The sequence below is a fragment of the Zootoca vivipara genome, chromosome 7 (assembly GCF_963506605.1).
Source record: "Zootoca vivipara chromosome 7, rZooViv1.1, whole genome shotgun sequence".
NCBI classification, from domain to species: domain Eukaryota; kingdom Metazoa; phylum Chordata; class Lepidosauria; order Squamata; family Lacertidae; genus Zootoca; species Zootoca vivipara.
Genome location: NC_083282.1, coordinates 65214792 through 65230661, shown reverse-complemented (window position 1 = coordinate 65230661; position 15870 = coordinate 65214792). Strand labels below are relative to the sequence as shown.

Sequence of the window (15870 nt, the reverse complement as noted above, 5' to 3'; positions counted from 1 at the left end):
ACACGGTGGTAGAAGGCAATCAAAGAAGCAATGAGGCAGACTTACCTGGGCAGGGAGTGTCAGAGCCTGGACTCAGCCACTGAAAAAGTCTGCTCCCTCCTCACAAAGAGCAGAAGGGCCTCTGTTGATGATCATAATACTCAAGGACGCTTGTATTGGGAAAGGCAGGTCTTTGATTTTCAGCAAATAAAGAATGATGAGGAAATGGTAATTTTGCTCTGAACCTGTGAAGACCCTGGCCTGTATTTATGTATTTAAGCTATTATATACTTGGCTTTTCTGGCTAAGTTTCCCAAAGCATAGAATAGAATATTAAAAATTAAATAAAACACTAAAAATACCCAGTAGCTTTAAGAACCAACAGAAGGCAATAAAAACACAGAGTCAATCATTGAATGCCTTCTACAATAAACATGTTCTCGTGCCTTCAAAAAATGGGAACACCTCTGATCTCTCTAGAGCAGGCATAGGCAACCTTGGCTCTCCAGATGTTTTGGAACTACAACTCCCATGATCCCTGACCACTGGGCCTGTTAGCTAGGGATCATGGGAGTTGTAGTTCCAAAACATCTGGAGAGCCAAGGTTGCCTATGCCTGCTCTAGAGCAGTGTTTCTCAACCTTGGGTCCCCATATGTTTTTGGCCTACAAATCCCATGATCCCTAGCTCACAGGACCAGTGGTCAGGGATGATGGGAGTTGTAGGCCAAAAACATCTGGGGACCCAAGGTTGGGAAAGGCTGCTCTAGAGGGAGAATTCCACAGGTGTGGCATCACCATTGGTATTCACCAGTCAGAAATTGGCTAGTGACAGGCCAGAGAGAATAGCTCTGGATGCTGAACTGTGAAACCTGTACAATTTGTGTGAGTGAATATTGGTCATGATTGCTAAGATTTCACCAGCTTAACATTATTGGTTTCTATTGTAAAAATGCATTTTGGGAGCGATCACTGCAAACCCGGAACTAGTGACATGTGCTTAGGGTCTGGAGAGTCTAGCAGTCTGTTTCCTAGGCTCTAAATGATTTTAGAAATGGACTAACTCAAAGCCCAGTTATTGGCCCCATCCCATTAGGATGAAGATATTTTTAGAAAGATTTTTCCATTTTGTGTACTGCGTTCCAATTGCTTTGATTGCCTTAAAAATGAATATATTTCTTTTAATGGGGTTTTTGAAATTTTACCTCTGAATTTGAATCTTCAGCAGCTATCTATGTGCTTAAACAACCTATTTACCATTAGCAATATGCAATATTTTTGTTTTAGAGGTCACAATGAGGAAACTTCAAAAGGAAGAAAATAAGGGGCTATGAGGAGTGATGACACTGGGCGATCCTCTTTGGGTTATCACACTCTGAAATCATCTTTTGTGATGAATTTTTAAAATATTCAGAGGGAAACATCTCGAGGTTCAAGGCAAGGAGGCTGGCTTTAGAAAACTCAAGGCAAACATTTTTTTAAAAAAACTGATACGGAATCAGAAACTTTGACACTAGATTAGAAAGGGATTTGGTCATTTCAAGTAAACAACATCTACTGTTGTTATTCTGGCAGATTAACTCTTATTTCTACTCGAAGCAAATTGAAGTAAATTTGAATTCTTTCACATTTCTGTTAATCACCATCAGCATCTCAGTATTTATTTGTCAGTGAGTGAAGGAAAGAATAAAGTCCCCAAGGGCTTCTCATTAATTTTCCATAACTGTGTTCTGCTTACGTTTCCTTGAATCTGAGATAGAATTATCACTTTACCAAGACAAATGCTGGTTTAAAACACTATTGGTATATTATTATCTTCATTATTCCACTTTGTAGGATGGCCAAATTTCTAGATCGTTTCCATAGGGATATAGAGCCAATTTCTGAAAAGTATGCGACTCGGTTAGAAAATTAGAATATAATCCTTGGGAGATTTCTTACTGAATGCTGAGGTTTTTGTACTATTTGACCACATAAAAAGGAGATTGAAGGCCTATTCACACAATGTCATTGAGCTGATTTGTGCTGTGTTCAGCATGAAATATAGAAGTGAGTGATTATTTCATCCAAATCCTAGCTTGCAACTGAATCAAAATTTATTACAATACCACATTTTAACACACTTTCAAAATCTTTGCATCAGTGTAGTCTATGTGAGTTGAGGTGGTTATATAATGAAGCAATCACAGAACCTGCTTTATCAACATGTCTATTTGGTAATGAAGATTCGGCCGGTGGACAAAATGTAGAAGAAACATGGGTTTCTGCATGGCACACTGAGCAAATTAAGAACAGATATAGACCAGTATGTGGAAGGCTAATTGCAGGAAACAAAATGTGCACTGTGGAGTCTTGTCTTAAAGTTTCAGGGGAGACCAGTTTGATGCCAGGGTGCCAGGATAGCACAGAAGTTGTGTGCCAAAGAGCAGGATCATGGCAAAATGGGTAATCCAGTCAGAGTCAACTCTGCTTGATCCCAGCCAGGAAAGCAGGACAAAGCAAAAGGCAGCTTGTCAGTACCTTGGACAGCTCACAGTGGCCAGTGCTACTAGCTAAGATTCAGAGAGATGTTGCCTCGGGGGCATGCCCCAAACCCAGGAAAACTAGCTGGTCTGAACCAGCCCAACTCCCTTCAAGGAGTTGTCTGTCAATGTTTTTCAGACTTTGCCGATCTTCCTGTACCATAAGAGACCTGCATGAGTCTTTTCCTTTCCACAAATGCCAGTACTGACTACTGCTCCCTGAGGAAGGCCTACCTGATTGCTTTGCTTGGTACGTGGTATAATCTTCTCTTTCCTTACAGGGTGATGACAAGAGTTTTCGGCGAACTCCCTCCTGGCGAAAGCGCTTCCGCCCCCGAGACTTTAACAGCATCAGCATGCTTAGCGGATCAGCAGAGACGCTCCCAGCAGGGTTCCGAGTGACCTCCTTGGTGCCCCTTCCACCTCCTTCAGCACCACCGAAAAAAATGCCACCAGAAGGTAAGGTCCAGCTTTGCTCTTGTTCATGGGAGATGAATAAGACAGTTTCAAAACCATCAAGTGTTGGGACGCTGCATGGTGTGTGATCTCTGCTGATAAGAAGCCCAACACTCTAGTTTCCTGAATATAATCGTAACTACTAATTGGACTTCTAGCATGATTTGCCTGCGCAGACTACATATAGACCTTACTTTTGGTTCTTGTACTCCCTGAATCTGATGCTGGTATAAGAGAGTTTAGATAGGCACAGAAAGTTCTGAGAACAGTTGATGTCCCATTTGATCTCGCCAAGATTATCCCTTTCTGAATCCCATGCAGGGTATTTGCTTAGTTGCTTTAGCCCAGGGATGAAGGTATGAAAAGATAAATGAGAAAGCTATTTTGTATATTTTGATGAGTTTCTAATCAGTCTGGAAGAAAGGAGCTTTCAGGGATCTGACCTTGCAAATCAGGTATGTTCTGTGGTGTCCAGCTGATGTGAACTTACACTCTCCCATAATAGAACAACTCCTCTCCCTCCAGTTCTGCTCCATGAATAGCACCCTTGGCTGCTTTAGACTCCTGTCTATTTAGTCATTCAGTGGTCTGAAATGTTATTTCTTATTGAGCTCTGAAGCCATATACCTCTGATGCTAGGCAGCTACAATTTCATGCCTTTTAAAAAGCATTAGTTAGTACTTTTTAACTGACTAAACTTGCTTAATTGACTTTAATTGCTCCTGACCTTCATAATAAGCCAAGCTAGGCAGTCAGGCAACAGGGAACCAAGGGTTTAATGGTGTGCTTTGCATGAGAGCTCTGATCTCACTAATTGCATGCTTTTTATGTGTTGTTGCTAAATGGTTTGCAGTTGGTGCATCTGGGTCCCAAAGGCTGGAGACATCCACAGTTCGCACATATTCCTGCTGAGATTCAGTTTCCATTGGGACCATTGGCCCAGGGCCCAGGTAAGTGTAGAAATTAGGGCAGAGCAGCTGTATTCTCAGTAGTCTAGAGCACTTCCAGAAACTAATGAAATAAACCAGAAATCAATTTCTCTGTCTTCAGGCTTCTAAACACAATTTTTGTTACCTGCCTTAATTCACTTGTAGGGAAGCTTCCTGTATCACCAGTTCAGCTTTTTGTGCTATATGTGTGTGTGTGAGAGTATCATGACAAAATGAGTTGCACAGTGCTGTATTCCCATGTTTGAACTGCAGCACCCCAGTGGTCTCACAATTTCCTCTAGTCCATGTCAGACCAGAGGGCCCAGCACAGTTGTTATATATCTGATGGGTGCCAGATTTATTCATTCAACAACCCTAATCTCAACAACAATGGGCTTCAACACTTTAGCTCTGTCTTGGTGTTTGCAGGAGCAGTTGTTAGCACAGTGATATCTTCTAGCATGTATTTATAGGTGATTCCTCAATGCACACCAAACATCCAGTACTGCTTCAGTGGCCTCTCTTTGTAGGGCAATAAGGCACAGGCACATTTTCCTTCAGAGATATTGCAATCCAACATTTAAATAATAGAAAGCAAAGACAAGTGGACAAAGCCATGGAGCCCATAAAATAAGCCAACATCCATGAAGAAAGAGAGGAGAGACACCAACAAGCTTAAATCTAGCTTGATTTCAGATTAAACCTCTGAATCACCAAAACAACTTATAGCAATTTTATCTAACTCCTTTCCCCATATATATATAGTGCATAGAGGGCTACTCTGTGTGTTATGAAGCTATTATTTTCTCTCAAAAGAAACCAGTTTCTGCCAGAAGAGCCAACCCCTTAGTTGATACCTATTTAAGGTCAATGCAGAGCTCAGTTCTGGAAGAGAATAATCGTCTAAAACATATTGACAAGCTGTTTTCCAGAGTTGGTTATCACCCAATTCTATATAGCACAGTGCAGGAAAGAACTTAATTGCAACAGTAGCTGTTCTTTTATTATACTTGATTAGTGCCGTCCACTCTTGGCTTAATTGTTGGCCACCCGGGTTCTGTACGAAGAAGAACTGTTGATATTCCTGATGGTAGAGGGTATAGCTTCTGAAAAAAAATATTGTGCACAGTTTCTAAAACTTTAATGGACTTCGCACATTACTTTTAGATGTGTTGGATTTAGCAGAGAATCATAAATTGTTGGGCTATGATCTGGAAAACCTGTCTGTAATTCTGTGCTCAACTCTGAAGCTCTCTGAATGACTTTGGGGAAGTCACTCTCCCTCAAGCTAATCTGCCTTACAGGTTTACTGTGAATTTAAAATGTCGTTCTGAGTTTCTTGGAAGAAAGGAAGGATAGGATTATAACATGAATATATAGTATAACTCATAGTACATGACAAAACATCTTGGATGTTGCCTAGCAGATGCACCTATCTACCTACCACAGACGAGCAACCTGTGGCTCTGTCAGTATTATTAAACCCAAATTGCCATCAGCCCCAGCCAACATGGCAAGTGGTCAGGGATAATGAAAGTTGTAATCCAACACTATTTGCAGAGCCACAAGTTGCCTACATATGAATTTTAGGTCAATATATTCAGCCCGACTATCAAGCTGTTATTCCAACAGAAACTTCATTTTGATGAAACTGCTTCCCTTTTATAAAGCTGTTCTCCAAGACTTGTTTAATAGTTATGGTGTTTGTAGGCAGGACCCATTTACTGGCAGAGAAATTGAGCCATTCGGATACTTTCTCCTTCAGATTATAATAGAAGCTGTTTCCTGCCTAGTAGGAAACTTTCTAGTCTAGTTGCATGCTGTAAGCTCAATAACCAAGAAATTCCAGGGACTGAAGTGTCGGCAAAATCTTAATGGATCATACTAACAAAGAGGAGGAGGAAGGAGGAATGTGCTGAATAGGGGCTGGAGAGGCATCTATAGAAATGAAGGGGACAGCTGTTGGATAAAGATAGCAAAGTTTATCCCTTTCTCCCCAAGGCAACATCAGCACTGACGCTTCCAGTGACAAGAACAGACTTGGCTATGTTCATTGTGGGTCTCACAGTCAAAATCCATGGATCAGCCATGACTGTGCTTGTGTCTAGCTTCTGCTATTTCTATGCTGATCAGTGTGGACTCTAAATCTGCGCTAAAGGCTGGTGAACAGCAGTTTGCCAGCATCAGGATTCTTGAGCATGGCAGCTTCAGTGGGATCTCCTAGCCTGCCAAAGGTGGGGGTGTGAAAACTGCGGATTCTCTCAACCTTTCTCTGACCCTCTTAGGTGCTCCATGCAAACAGGTGCTTGGAGCATTGGGCCTTGTTTCTTCTGTTGGGGCTTGGTTGAATGCCAAATCTTTCACCAGGACCCTAGTGAATAGTTGTAGGAGGAGCACAGGCACAGAGCAGATTTGCCACAGCATCGTACCCTTCATGTTTAATGTAGACTTTGTACCCTTTTGTTTTGCAGCACATTCCCACTACTTGTATGGTTATACACTGGCTGCTTTCCGAGATTAGGCCAGAGACCAGACTGTGCCTGCTCCTTGGCTCCAAAGAACAGAAGCTACAGGCCAACCATTTCAGGCCATATGGCCAAAAGAAGATTCTTCCTCCTGCTTGTACACAACCCCTGATCTCCTGTTTGGTGTCCTTAAACCCCAATTATATCTGTGGCTTCCCATTTATCTCCCCCGTTCCCTTGGCTTTAGAAATGCTCTCACTGAGAAAGAGAACAGACATCTATCCCCCCACTGTGTGTGATGCAGTGATCTTGATGTAGGTCTGGTAAGACATGGAAACACCTTAATGCTGGTCTGCAGAAGTCCCTGCACCGTTATCTGCCTGCGTTTCATTTTGCCAATATGCCTGAGAGCAGCAGTAGCTGCTTGTTCCCACCGTACAGCTCGGACCCAATAAGACAATCGCTAAGGAGACAAAGGCAATGATGAGACTATGGGAGACTCCAACTCTGAACTCTCCCACAAGTGCAGCAGAAGGCTTTTCTGCTGGAACTGCCCACCATGCCACAGGCAACAAGGAACATCTGCCAATGGGCAGTATTGTTCCTCTGATATGATAGGGCCAGGGCTGAAAGCAGGGCATGGAGGTGCTTGGTGGGAAGGAGATAGTAGCTACCAAACAAGTTTGTATGTCTTCCAGGTCCCTTTGTCATGTATGAAATGAAATCTGAAGCTGGGAGTACAAGTGATGTCCTCAGATCTCTGTTGGGTACACAGTAAATGCTCTTATCTTTCCCTTGTAGACAAACAGAAAATCTCCCCTTTCTTCTCTTTGCATTTACAGATAGCCTGTGATCCAAAAAGGTTCCTAGCTGTTTCTTCCTTCTAGGGTAGGATCCGTTTGTCTCCTCATGCTGCCTTTTGCCTAGTGTGGCCCTCTTATTACTGACGTGGTATTTCTTGGTGGCTGGAATGCCCTATACTCATACCGTGCTGTTTGGAAGTGCAATATCCAAGAGACTGTACAGTTGCAATGTCTTTTTGGTGTACAACTTGCCTAATACAGTATTAAATATTTTTTTAATTTAAAGAGTAAGTGATCCCTTTATATCAACAACCTCTTTCTTTTGTCATATTATTGGTACTGCATGGATTCCAAACCCTGCAAAAAAAAAAGTCAGGAATGGGTGTATGTGTGTTCCAATAAATCTGATTTTAAAGCAAGGCTCGGTGGATTCATAATTCTCTTCTGCATTAATACAGATTCTCTGGGCATGATGTTTGTGGTAACTGGTGGCATGTGAGCCGTATCTGGCCTGATGATGATGCTTAATTGGCCCACTAGTTGACTGTACCCTTCCTATGGCTTGATGGAGCATTTTAGCACCATCTTACATCCTTATGGCTGGGTGGGATGAGAAGTAAGGAAAAGCCCATAGCCACCCACATTTTCAATGTAGTCTCCTTACTTGAATAAGGCATGCCAGTCAGAAGCTTTTAGACCCAGTCATCTTGGAGTCCCTTGGCAGGCCCAGGGAGTGATGATGTAATGATGCTATTCTTTTGACACCTGCATCAGGGGTGTTTCAAGGGCCTGTGTGCACAGACCATTTTGGGGCCTTGGGTGCACAGATTCTTTTTTTTTCTTTCACAAGGTGCACACCCTTTGTGCTAATCTTACATAGATCTCGTAACAGTACACATAACAGACATGGGCAGTTGATTCCTAGACATCCAATAGCTGAAGCCATTTAAATACAGGGATACACTCAAAAGATGATTTACTTGAGGAATGTGTATGAGTTACAGGGCTCCCATCCACATCTGATTGGCTACTGTGGAAAAGAGAATGCTGCACTAGGGGGGGGGGGCGCTTTGATCTGATGCAGTATAGTTCTTAATTTTATAATTCATGCAGAGAAACAAATGACAGGCTTATTTGAGGGTGGACAATTTTGCTGGGGTTTTTTTTTTTACACTGGGATTGATGGATCTAATCATATCCAGTACAGAGATATGAGATAATTATCAGTTACAACACAAGTTGAATGGCAAAGTATCAAGAAATGACATCGGATCACAGGGGGAGATTCTTTTTTTGGTAGAAGAATGCACAGAGCCACCCCCAAATCCAATCACTACTTTCTCGCATTGAACCAGGATATGCTTGAGCATTTATGCTCTTGCAGGAGGTGACATTGGAAATTGTGGCTGGACTTTCCTCCTTTTGCAGGGACCAGCTTTTATGTCCCTGGAAGTTCTTGAGAGTTCCATTTTATGAATGTAGAGGAACAACAAAATTCAGAATGGTTGCTGGAAAAAGGGGAATTTCCATGGACACACTATATTCTCCTTCTGCTGTCTGTTCAGGTAAAGTAAACCTTGAGCAGTTTGTCACGGGCTCCATGACAGTAGCTAATACTTGATGTTAGCTGGGTGTCTGACACTTGGGATATATCTGTACTGCCCCTTTGGTGTGACACAGCATATTTTGCTTTGTTCTGATGGAATAAATGAGGGCAGGCATCAACTATAGTAAGAAGGGGGGGAAGACCACAAAGTTATATTGAAGATGATATATTGCCCAATACATTTCAGTTACTTTGATTCAAGACTTCCATAGGAAACCAAAACTCTTCCACACAATCTCAGAAGAAATTCCAAAAAAATCCTTTATTTTTTTAAAAAAGAAATCCCACAATAAATTAGCAAAAATACAAAAAAAGGTAACTTCACACAGTAGAAAAGACTTCAGAGGCAGCATTTTATACGGCTTCTGGGCCTGGAAATTGCAGACTGCCAAAAGAAGTTGGTCAGACAGTATTTTTAAAGTAAAATTAAAAAATACACACTTGCACACACCCACATTTCTTTAGAAAAAAAGACCATTGGCCCCCAAAAGAAACAAAACTTCTACAAAAACGGAAGAAAGAACAAAGGCCACACTGGAATACTTCCTTTACAGGCCACAGGAGTGTAATTTCTCTCACCCTTAGTGTTCCCAGTAATATATCAGAACGCTTTGATCAGTCAACTCCAGCCCAATTTCCAGAGGAAATGAGATCCATAAGCTTATCAGTAAAGTCATGATATCCTACCTTTCTGGAAAGCAGGCAGACATTATGAAAATTACTAGGCCCCTCTCTCATTAGCTTGCCTCTGGGGGAACGCAGAAGAAAAAAAGAACCACTTTTCAGTATATGGAATTGAACAAGTGGCTTCAGTGGTTAAAGTCTATGACTTTGGCATGGGGAAAAAATATCCAGTGTTAGTTGGGAAGGAGAACTTTCCCCCCCTTTGGAACATCATCCAGTGTTAGTGAGGAGAGGAGAGAAACTTCTCCTAATTGCAAAGTCCTAGTATCATGTTTCTTCTACCCTACAATCTGCTGGTGATTTTGGTTGTTTTTTTTAAATAAAAAAAGACTGAGATGGACACCACTGTCTGGATCCTCAGTTCTGAGCCCTCTCCTCTTGGAACGCAACGGCCACATCCTCCACAGCAATACTGTCCACAATCGAAGACAGCGAGTGAAGATTGTGGTCTTCGGAAGAATCATCACTCAGCAAATGATCTGCGGAGAACAAGAGAGTGACCTTAAGCAGGTGGCTTTCTCTGAGAATTTGGTTGCTGCTGGACAAGGGTAGAGGGAATCTTAGGTGGGGGGGGAAATAAAGGCTCAGACTATTTGTAGAATGTAGCTTAGTGCTGTGTATGCCTCTATCTGAAGGATGTGTTCTCTCCCCCCTACTCCCCCCTACAACCTTCATACTAAATTTAATGATACTCAATTGCAGGCTAAAGCACGCCAACGCCATTTTTTGTGCAACTCAGCATCCATTGCACCTAGCACCTGCAAGAAAGGATTCTGTTCCAGTTCATTTGAATTTCCACTGATTTCTAATTACTCTATTCATTTGTACAATGGCAGGAATTTAAGAAGCAGTGTGTTGAATTCATGGTGAATGGAGACATGTGAACACTATTGAAAATATAAACTTCAATTAATAAGGACACGGTTATTTAAAAATTGCATTTTAAGTTAAAATGTTTTTAATTTTAATAGAAGGTGCGGAAGAGCCTCTGCCCCTGGTGACATTCCACTGCATGGTTACAAAAATAAATCCTGGGACTTTTGGTTTGGGCTATTGCTTTGGTTTTTTTTATTTCCTGTTGCACTTTAGTAATGCCCTACAAATATACGGATACTTTTGCCTAGCTTTTTATCCCATCAAACTGTTGGCAGACACCTTTGAAAGTTCGTCAAAATGATATGGGATATTTTAATATGGAACAGACAGGTTCCAAAAAAAATAATATGTGCTCTATCAGGGGACAAATGGAGAGAAGCCCATCAGCTTGTCTCTCCCTAATCAAATGGTCTCTCAATTCTGATTTTTAAAATCAATGTGTGTTGACAAGCTGATTCAGTTCAGAGGGAGAAAGAGACATCTTGATAGACCAATGGATTTTTACATTGGATGTCAACTGCTTATGGAAATACAATTATGGATAGAGGTTTGGGGGGGGGGACACAAATTGGTTTAATGATCAACCAACATTTTGGGATGCCTGTGCTTAGAAACCCAGAAGCTTCATCAGTGTGGGTGGCTTCCCTGCCTCTAGGACTTTGGAAACAGGCATCAGAAACATGCCTAGAGAGATGGAGGAGAGAGAGCAGAAAAGCCTGGAAGGAGCTCTTGAGAGTGATGGTCCTGGGCTGATGACAGGGCAGAACCTCCAAAGAGGAATTGGTCATTAGACAATGCTTCCTGCTTACCTCCAGGATGAGTGCTAAAGTCTAGCTGGGTGCTCCATTCAGGGCTGCATGAGGTGCTGCTGGATCCATGGTCACTAGTCACCTGAAATCGGAAGATGGAGGCTGTTAGGATTGGTTACATTTAAGGATATCCATTAGGAATGTGCCCTTGCATTTGTTCCTTCACTAACTCAAAAGTTATTTTTGTCCCTTTAGCATCCTGTATGGAATTTATTTCTTATTTTGCCAGGAATGGTCTGATTGAAAATACTGACAAAGTCAGTGAAATGGCATTGTATACAGGATCCCACTGGAATTTAGATTGGGGTGTGTGCATGAGCTTATTGTGTGTGTGTGTGTGTGTGTGTGTGTGAGAGAGAGAGAGAGAGAGAGAGAGAGATGATGATGATGATGATGATGATGATGATGATGATGGTGATTTAGTTTATATCATGTGGTACTGATATTCCCACTGTTCTTTTTGCTTTGTGTGTGCATAATTAAAGAAGTGCCATAAATGTGTGTTGGGGGGGGGGAGCCCTGTAAGCTGAATTCCGAGCCAATAGTACAATAACCTATCCTCACTAAATGGCAATGTGTGTACAGCCATGCTGTGTGCATGTGGGTCGGGGGGGGGGGCAGGTGGGTAGCATGCAGCTGTTCATTACTCTCTCTGACTTTCTGAAAAAAATCAGTCTGGATAAGCATTCCAGAGCCGGCTTTGTGCTATATGGGAGTATGCAGCCTACAAAAAGTAAAGACTCCTGAAATGATAATGTCGCTGGAAAAAAAGATGGGGTAACCATGCTGCTCTTTGACCTTAAAAATAAAGGAAACTACTGCTCGTGGATGAGTGTTTAATTTACTCCAACAGAGCCAGAGGGCAAGTTTTGCAAAGTGAGGCAGATATGAAAGGGGGAGTTCTGTTGATTTTCACAAAATATCCCACACAACAATCAAGTCATGCCTGGCCACCACATTCTTTGTGTGGCAGTAAGAAGGATATGTTTGCATGTGTGGAAAATTTTCCAGGTATGAAGCATAAGGAATCCTTCAGGGCCAGTAAACAGAAGTGCAGCTATCCTCTGTGCAACTAATTAACAGCTGGGAATTTCCTGGGTTAAAAAGTGACCATGCAAAACACTAGATTTCTTATTCTTAAAGACCGGGAGGTGGACAATGTAGAGGAAATGGAGTTTCCTATTTAAAAAGGAAGACTTCACCCTGCTTCTTAAATAGAACTGTTAAATATTGCAAAATACCTCAACAATTCTCTAGTGCTGAAATTGATCAACAGACATCAAAACACTTGTTGCTGCTCAACACAATGGAAGGGGAAGATCAATATACCGGTAAGCTGCAACCAGCCCTGAAGTTTACAGTTTTGGTTTCAGACAGCAGCTAGTGTGAAACAGCTTTCAGAAGACAGCAAGAACAATTGCTTTCACACGTTTCTTTTCTCAACAGCTGTTTTCCTGACATTTGTATTGTTTTTTAAAATGCAGACACAGCAAAAATAAAAAAATGTAAACCATAAAGTGTCACAGCCTGGAAAGTACTGTGCAGCTCCAAACGAATAATAATATATAAACTCTTGCAAAGATCACATTTACAAATAAAGATGTAAAAATAAAAATATTCTCCGCCTGTGAATTCCATCATTATTGATGTTTACATGTCAATGTCAAGAAAACCATGAAACAAAATGTGTAGCAAGATCTAGATCCTGAAAAGGATGCCCTGAAAGGTGGAGCTAGGCATGTCCCTCTGCTACAGGGAAGCTTCAGAAGGGAAACTCAGTAATGTTTTAAAAGCATTTGTTCACCTTTTAATCACCTCTTCTGTCCCCTTTGGACTGTAGGTCCAGGTTTGTACCCAAATGCCCTTGTGCATCTTTAAATGGAGACCCAGCAATCCATCTGAACTCGACAGGTGTCCAGCTATCAAAGCTCCCCCCCCCACCATACTTTCTCATTGGCACATATGCTAGAATTCGCTTGTGAATTGTCATCTGTTGAATAAGTACGCTGGTCACTTTGGTTACAAGGGTTGTGCCAGTCATGGTTCTGCTCTTTATTCCCATCTTCTGTGTAGACAATAAAGGGTTGGTATCAAAAGCATCTAATGCACTTAAAAATATATATATATTGAAAAACACTTAATCAACCCAGCTTCGACTACCACAGTTCTATTGCAGCCTTTTAAATAGGTGAATGGTAATTAATTGTAAGTGGGATGTAGCAAGGTGGCCACAACTGCACTTTTGGAGAAACGGAATGAAGAAATATAATATATTCCTGCAGGTTATCCACTAGCTCTGCATGCTGAGAACATGAATGCTATAACTCAACCAATGTTATATGGCAACATTATGCTAAAATAACTTTCCCCCACTGTGATAAATTCACTTGGAAGGGGGGGGGAATCCTTCAGTCCATGCTGACTTTTCTGCATCAATTCTCAGGCTGGCTTTACAGTTGCCTTAGGCTGCATAAATGGCGAGAACCAGTGCAATTTTTCTAGGAAAAAAGGTTCCAGAACTCACCATGTACCCCTCTTTTGTTCTCTTTATAATGGCAATAGTGCCCACCTGAGAGGTGCTGGAACTGAATTCCGGTGAAAAAAAGCCCTGGTGAAAACACGTAAGGAAACATGATGCATGCTATTCCCTGCGAAGATACAGCTAACACAAAATATATGTATTCTATGCAAGATAGGTATGGTGTAGGAGCCAAAAACTGAAACTAGAAAAGCTGGCTGGCACTTCACTGCCAACTTAGAAATTAGGAGGAACATCTTGTTGGGTGCTATTGTGGAAGGGCCATAGTTCAGTTCTGCTTTGCATGCAGAAGGTCCCCAGGTTTTCTAGGTAGGGATGGAGATGCCCCCTGCATGAAATGCTGACTGTCAGTGTAGACAATACTGAGCTAAATGGATAATTTATCTGACTTTGTATAATTCCTATATTCCTATGTCTATGGGCCGAATTAGTCATTTAGTAAGAGCGACCAGTAGAGTAGTCATTTGGCTCCTACAGTCGGACGGTGGTGTGGGTGCTCTTACGCTTGATGGCGACAGCTCACTCGTACCCTTCCCCTGGCACTTACCACCGCTTGGGTGCTGGAGTTGCAGTAGCGCAGTTCTCGCTGGTCCCTCTCCTGCTGATTGAGAGTACTGAGCAGAGCTTGCAAGCGCTCAATGTACTGGATGGCACTGCGCAAGATCTCCACCTTGGGAAGCCGCTGGTTGGGGTTCAATAAAGTGCTCCTCTTCAGAGCTTCAAAGGCCTCATTGACTTTCTTCAGCCGGCGCTTCTCCCTCAGGGTGGCAGCCCGGCGCCTGTCAATGGAGACGCTTTTCCTCTTGCACACTTTGCACGCCCAGGGCAGACACTGGCCGGGACTGTGGTCTGGCAGGGATGAGGCCTTCTCCTCTAAGCCAGCCCTGCTTTCGGGGCACAGGGTCATGGCTGTTCGGTCTTGGTAGGCCGTCTGCTCGTAGCCATGCAAGCGAGGGCTCAGGTAGTTTTCCCCGTCGTAAAACCTCTGGTCTGCGAAAAAATAAGGGTTGGTCTCAAGGAGTTCCATAGCGAGCGTCTGGCAAGGCAGAGCCTGCGTCTGGGAGTGAAACACTGGCTCCTCGCACCAACTGCTTGGTGGCATTTAAACCCCGTGCGGGCATTAAATCATGGAGATAAATATAGCAAACCTCCAGGAAACCTGAGCTTGCCCTAAGCTGCTGCTTCGCATCAAAACTTGTCCATCTGATTTCATGTACTCTCCCTGTGGGGATTAGTCTGTTGGTTGGGGTAGTGCTGTGTGGCTGAAGGGGGTGGGGGTGGGGAGAGCTGGCATGTGCTCCAGAGAAGCCCAGCCGCCTCTCAAACAACGGCCCCATTGGATTTATTTTCACTTGCTCTCCTACAATGATCTTGATGATCAGTCGGCTCCCTGAGCTGGCAGCTCTGCACAGCATTCCTGCCTCATCTGCTGCTTTCAATTACTGCTCCCTGCCAGTCCTAAGGCCTCTTGGCCCTCCTCAACAGCAGCAATGCAGGGACAGGCACAAAGGCAGCTCCAAAGCTTCTCCTGAGCTGAAGAGCCATTCGCCTGCCAAACACTTCTGCTTCTGCCTTGGCTCAGGTGGCATAATTAGCATTGCACCACCTGTTTATGGATAGAAACCATGTGTCCTTAACACAACGATGGGAGAGGCTGAAAGTCAACAGGTGAAGTCCCTTTCCAGACACTGCTGGAGAAGTTCCCCTTGTTGGTTTTCTGTCTCGCAGGTAACTGTGAGGGGCATGGAATTTCTGCCTATACAGATGGCGCACCCTAATCATGGCACCTGGGTCAAAGCTTGAGGTGCCTCTGTCCATTGAAAAAAGGTGATGAACAGCAACCCAAGACAAGAAGTCATTAACACCCTTTTCACTACCAGGGTTGGAATCCAGTCATGTGATCTCTGTGGGGCTGCCCATAGATGTGGCCCAGAAACGTCAGCTTCATTGAACAGATATATGGAAGAGGACCCTTCTCAGTAGTGGCCCCTAGATGACAGAATAGCCTCTGTGGGGAAGTATGTCTTAGTCAGTACCACCTCATGGTAGGCAGTGAAGATGTTTGCAGGAAAAGCAGTAATACCTCATTTTGGTAGTTTGTATTGGTGCTGCTGGGACCCAGGTGGTGCTGTGGGTTAAACCACTGAGTCTAGGGCTTGCTGATCAGAAGGTCAGCGGTTCGAATCCCTGTGACGGGGTGAGCT

General features: G+C 43.0%; 2 protein-coding genes across 12 annotated transcripts in view; one reads left to right on the top strand and one right to left on the bottom strand.

The window, feature by feature from the left end:
• The window catches only part of PPFIA4 (PTPRF interacting protein alpha 4), a 106755-nt gene extending 99213 nt beyond the window's left edge, over nucleotides 1-7542 (top strand). For 4 of the 11 annotated variants that reach the window (XM_060277209.1, XM_060277207.1, XM_060277204.1 and 1 more), the window contains 2 exons: nucleotides 2781-2958; nucleotides 6356-7542. In XM_060277209.1, coding sequence (XP_060133192.1) covers nucleotides 2781-2958; nucleotides 6356-6405 — 228 coding nt within the window. In that variant the 3' untranslated portion in view covers nucleotides 6406-7542. Of the gene's footprint in view, nucleotides 1-2780; nucleotides 3199-3808; nucleotides 4083-6355 lie in introns of those variants that run through there. The other 7 variants (XM_060277205.1, XM_060277201.1, XM_060277199.1 and 4 more) reach the window with 3 other exon arrangements.
• Nucleotides 7543-8981: 1439 nt separating this feature from the next.
• Nucleotides 8982-14768, bottom strand: MYOG (myogenin). Its single transcript, XM_035123016.2, has 3 exons — nucleotides 14214-14768; nucleotides 11128-11209; nucleotides 8982-9921 (listed from the first exon to the last, which is right to left on the bottom strand). The coding sequence occupies exons 1-3, from the start codon at nucleotides 14766-14768 to the stop codon at nucleotides 9800-9802; spliced, it is 759 nt and encodes a 252-aa protein (XP_034978907.1). The 3' UTR covers nucleotides 8982-9799.
• Between the last annotated feature and the right edge of the window lie 1102 nt (nucleotides 14769-15870).

Bases quoted from the DNA above. Each gene is read 5' to 3' on its own strand.
- MYOG (XM_035123016.2), bottom strand. From the start codon at position 14,768: ATGCCACCAAGCAGTTGGTGCGAGGAGCCAGTGTTTCACTCCCAGACG. The intron at 11,210-14,213 runs GTAAGTGCCAGG...TTCCGATTTCAG, and splicing joins ACTCCAGCACCCAAGCGGTG to GTGACTAGTGACCATGGATC. The intron at 9,922-11,127 runs GTAAGCAGGAAG...TGTTCTCCGCAG, and splicing joins CTTTAGCACTCATCCTGGAG to ATCATTTGCTGAGTGATGAT.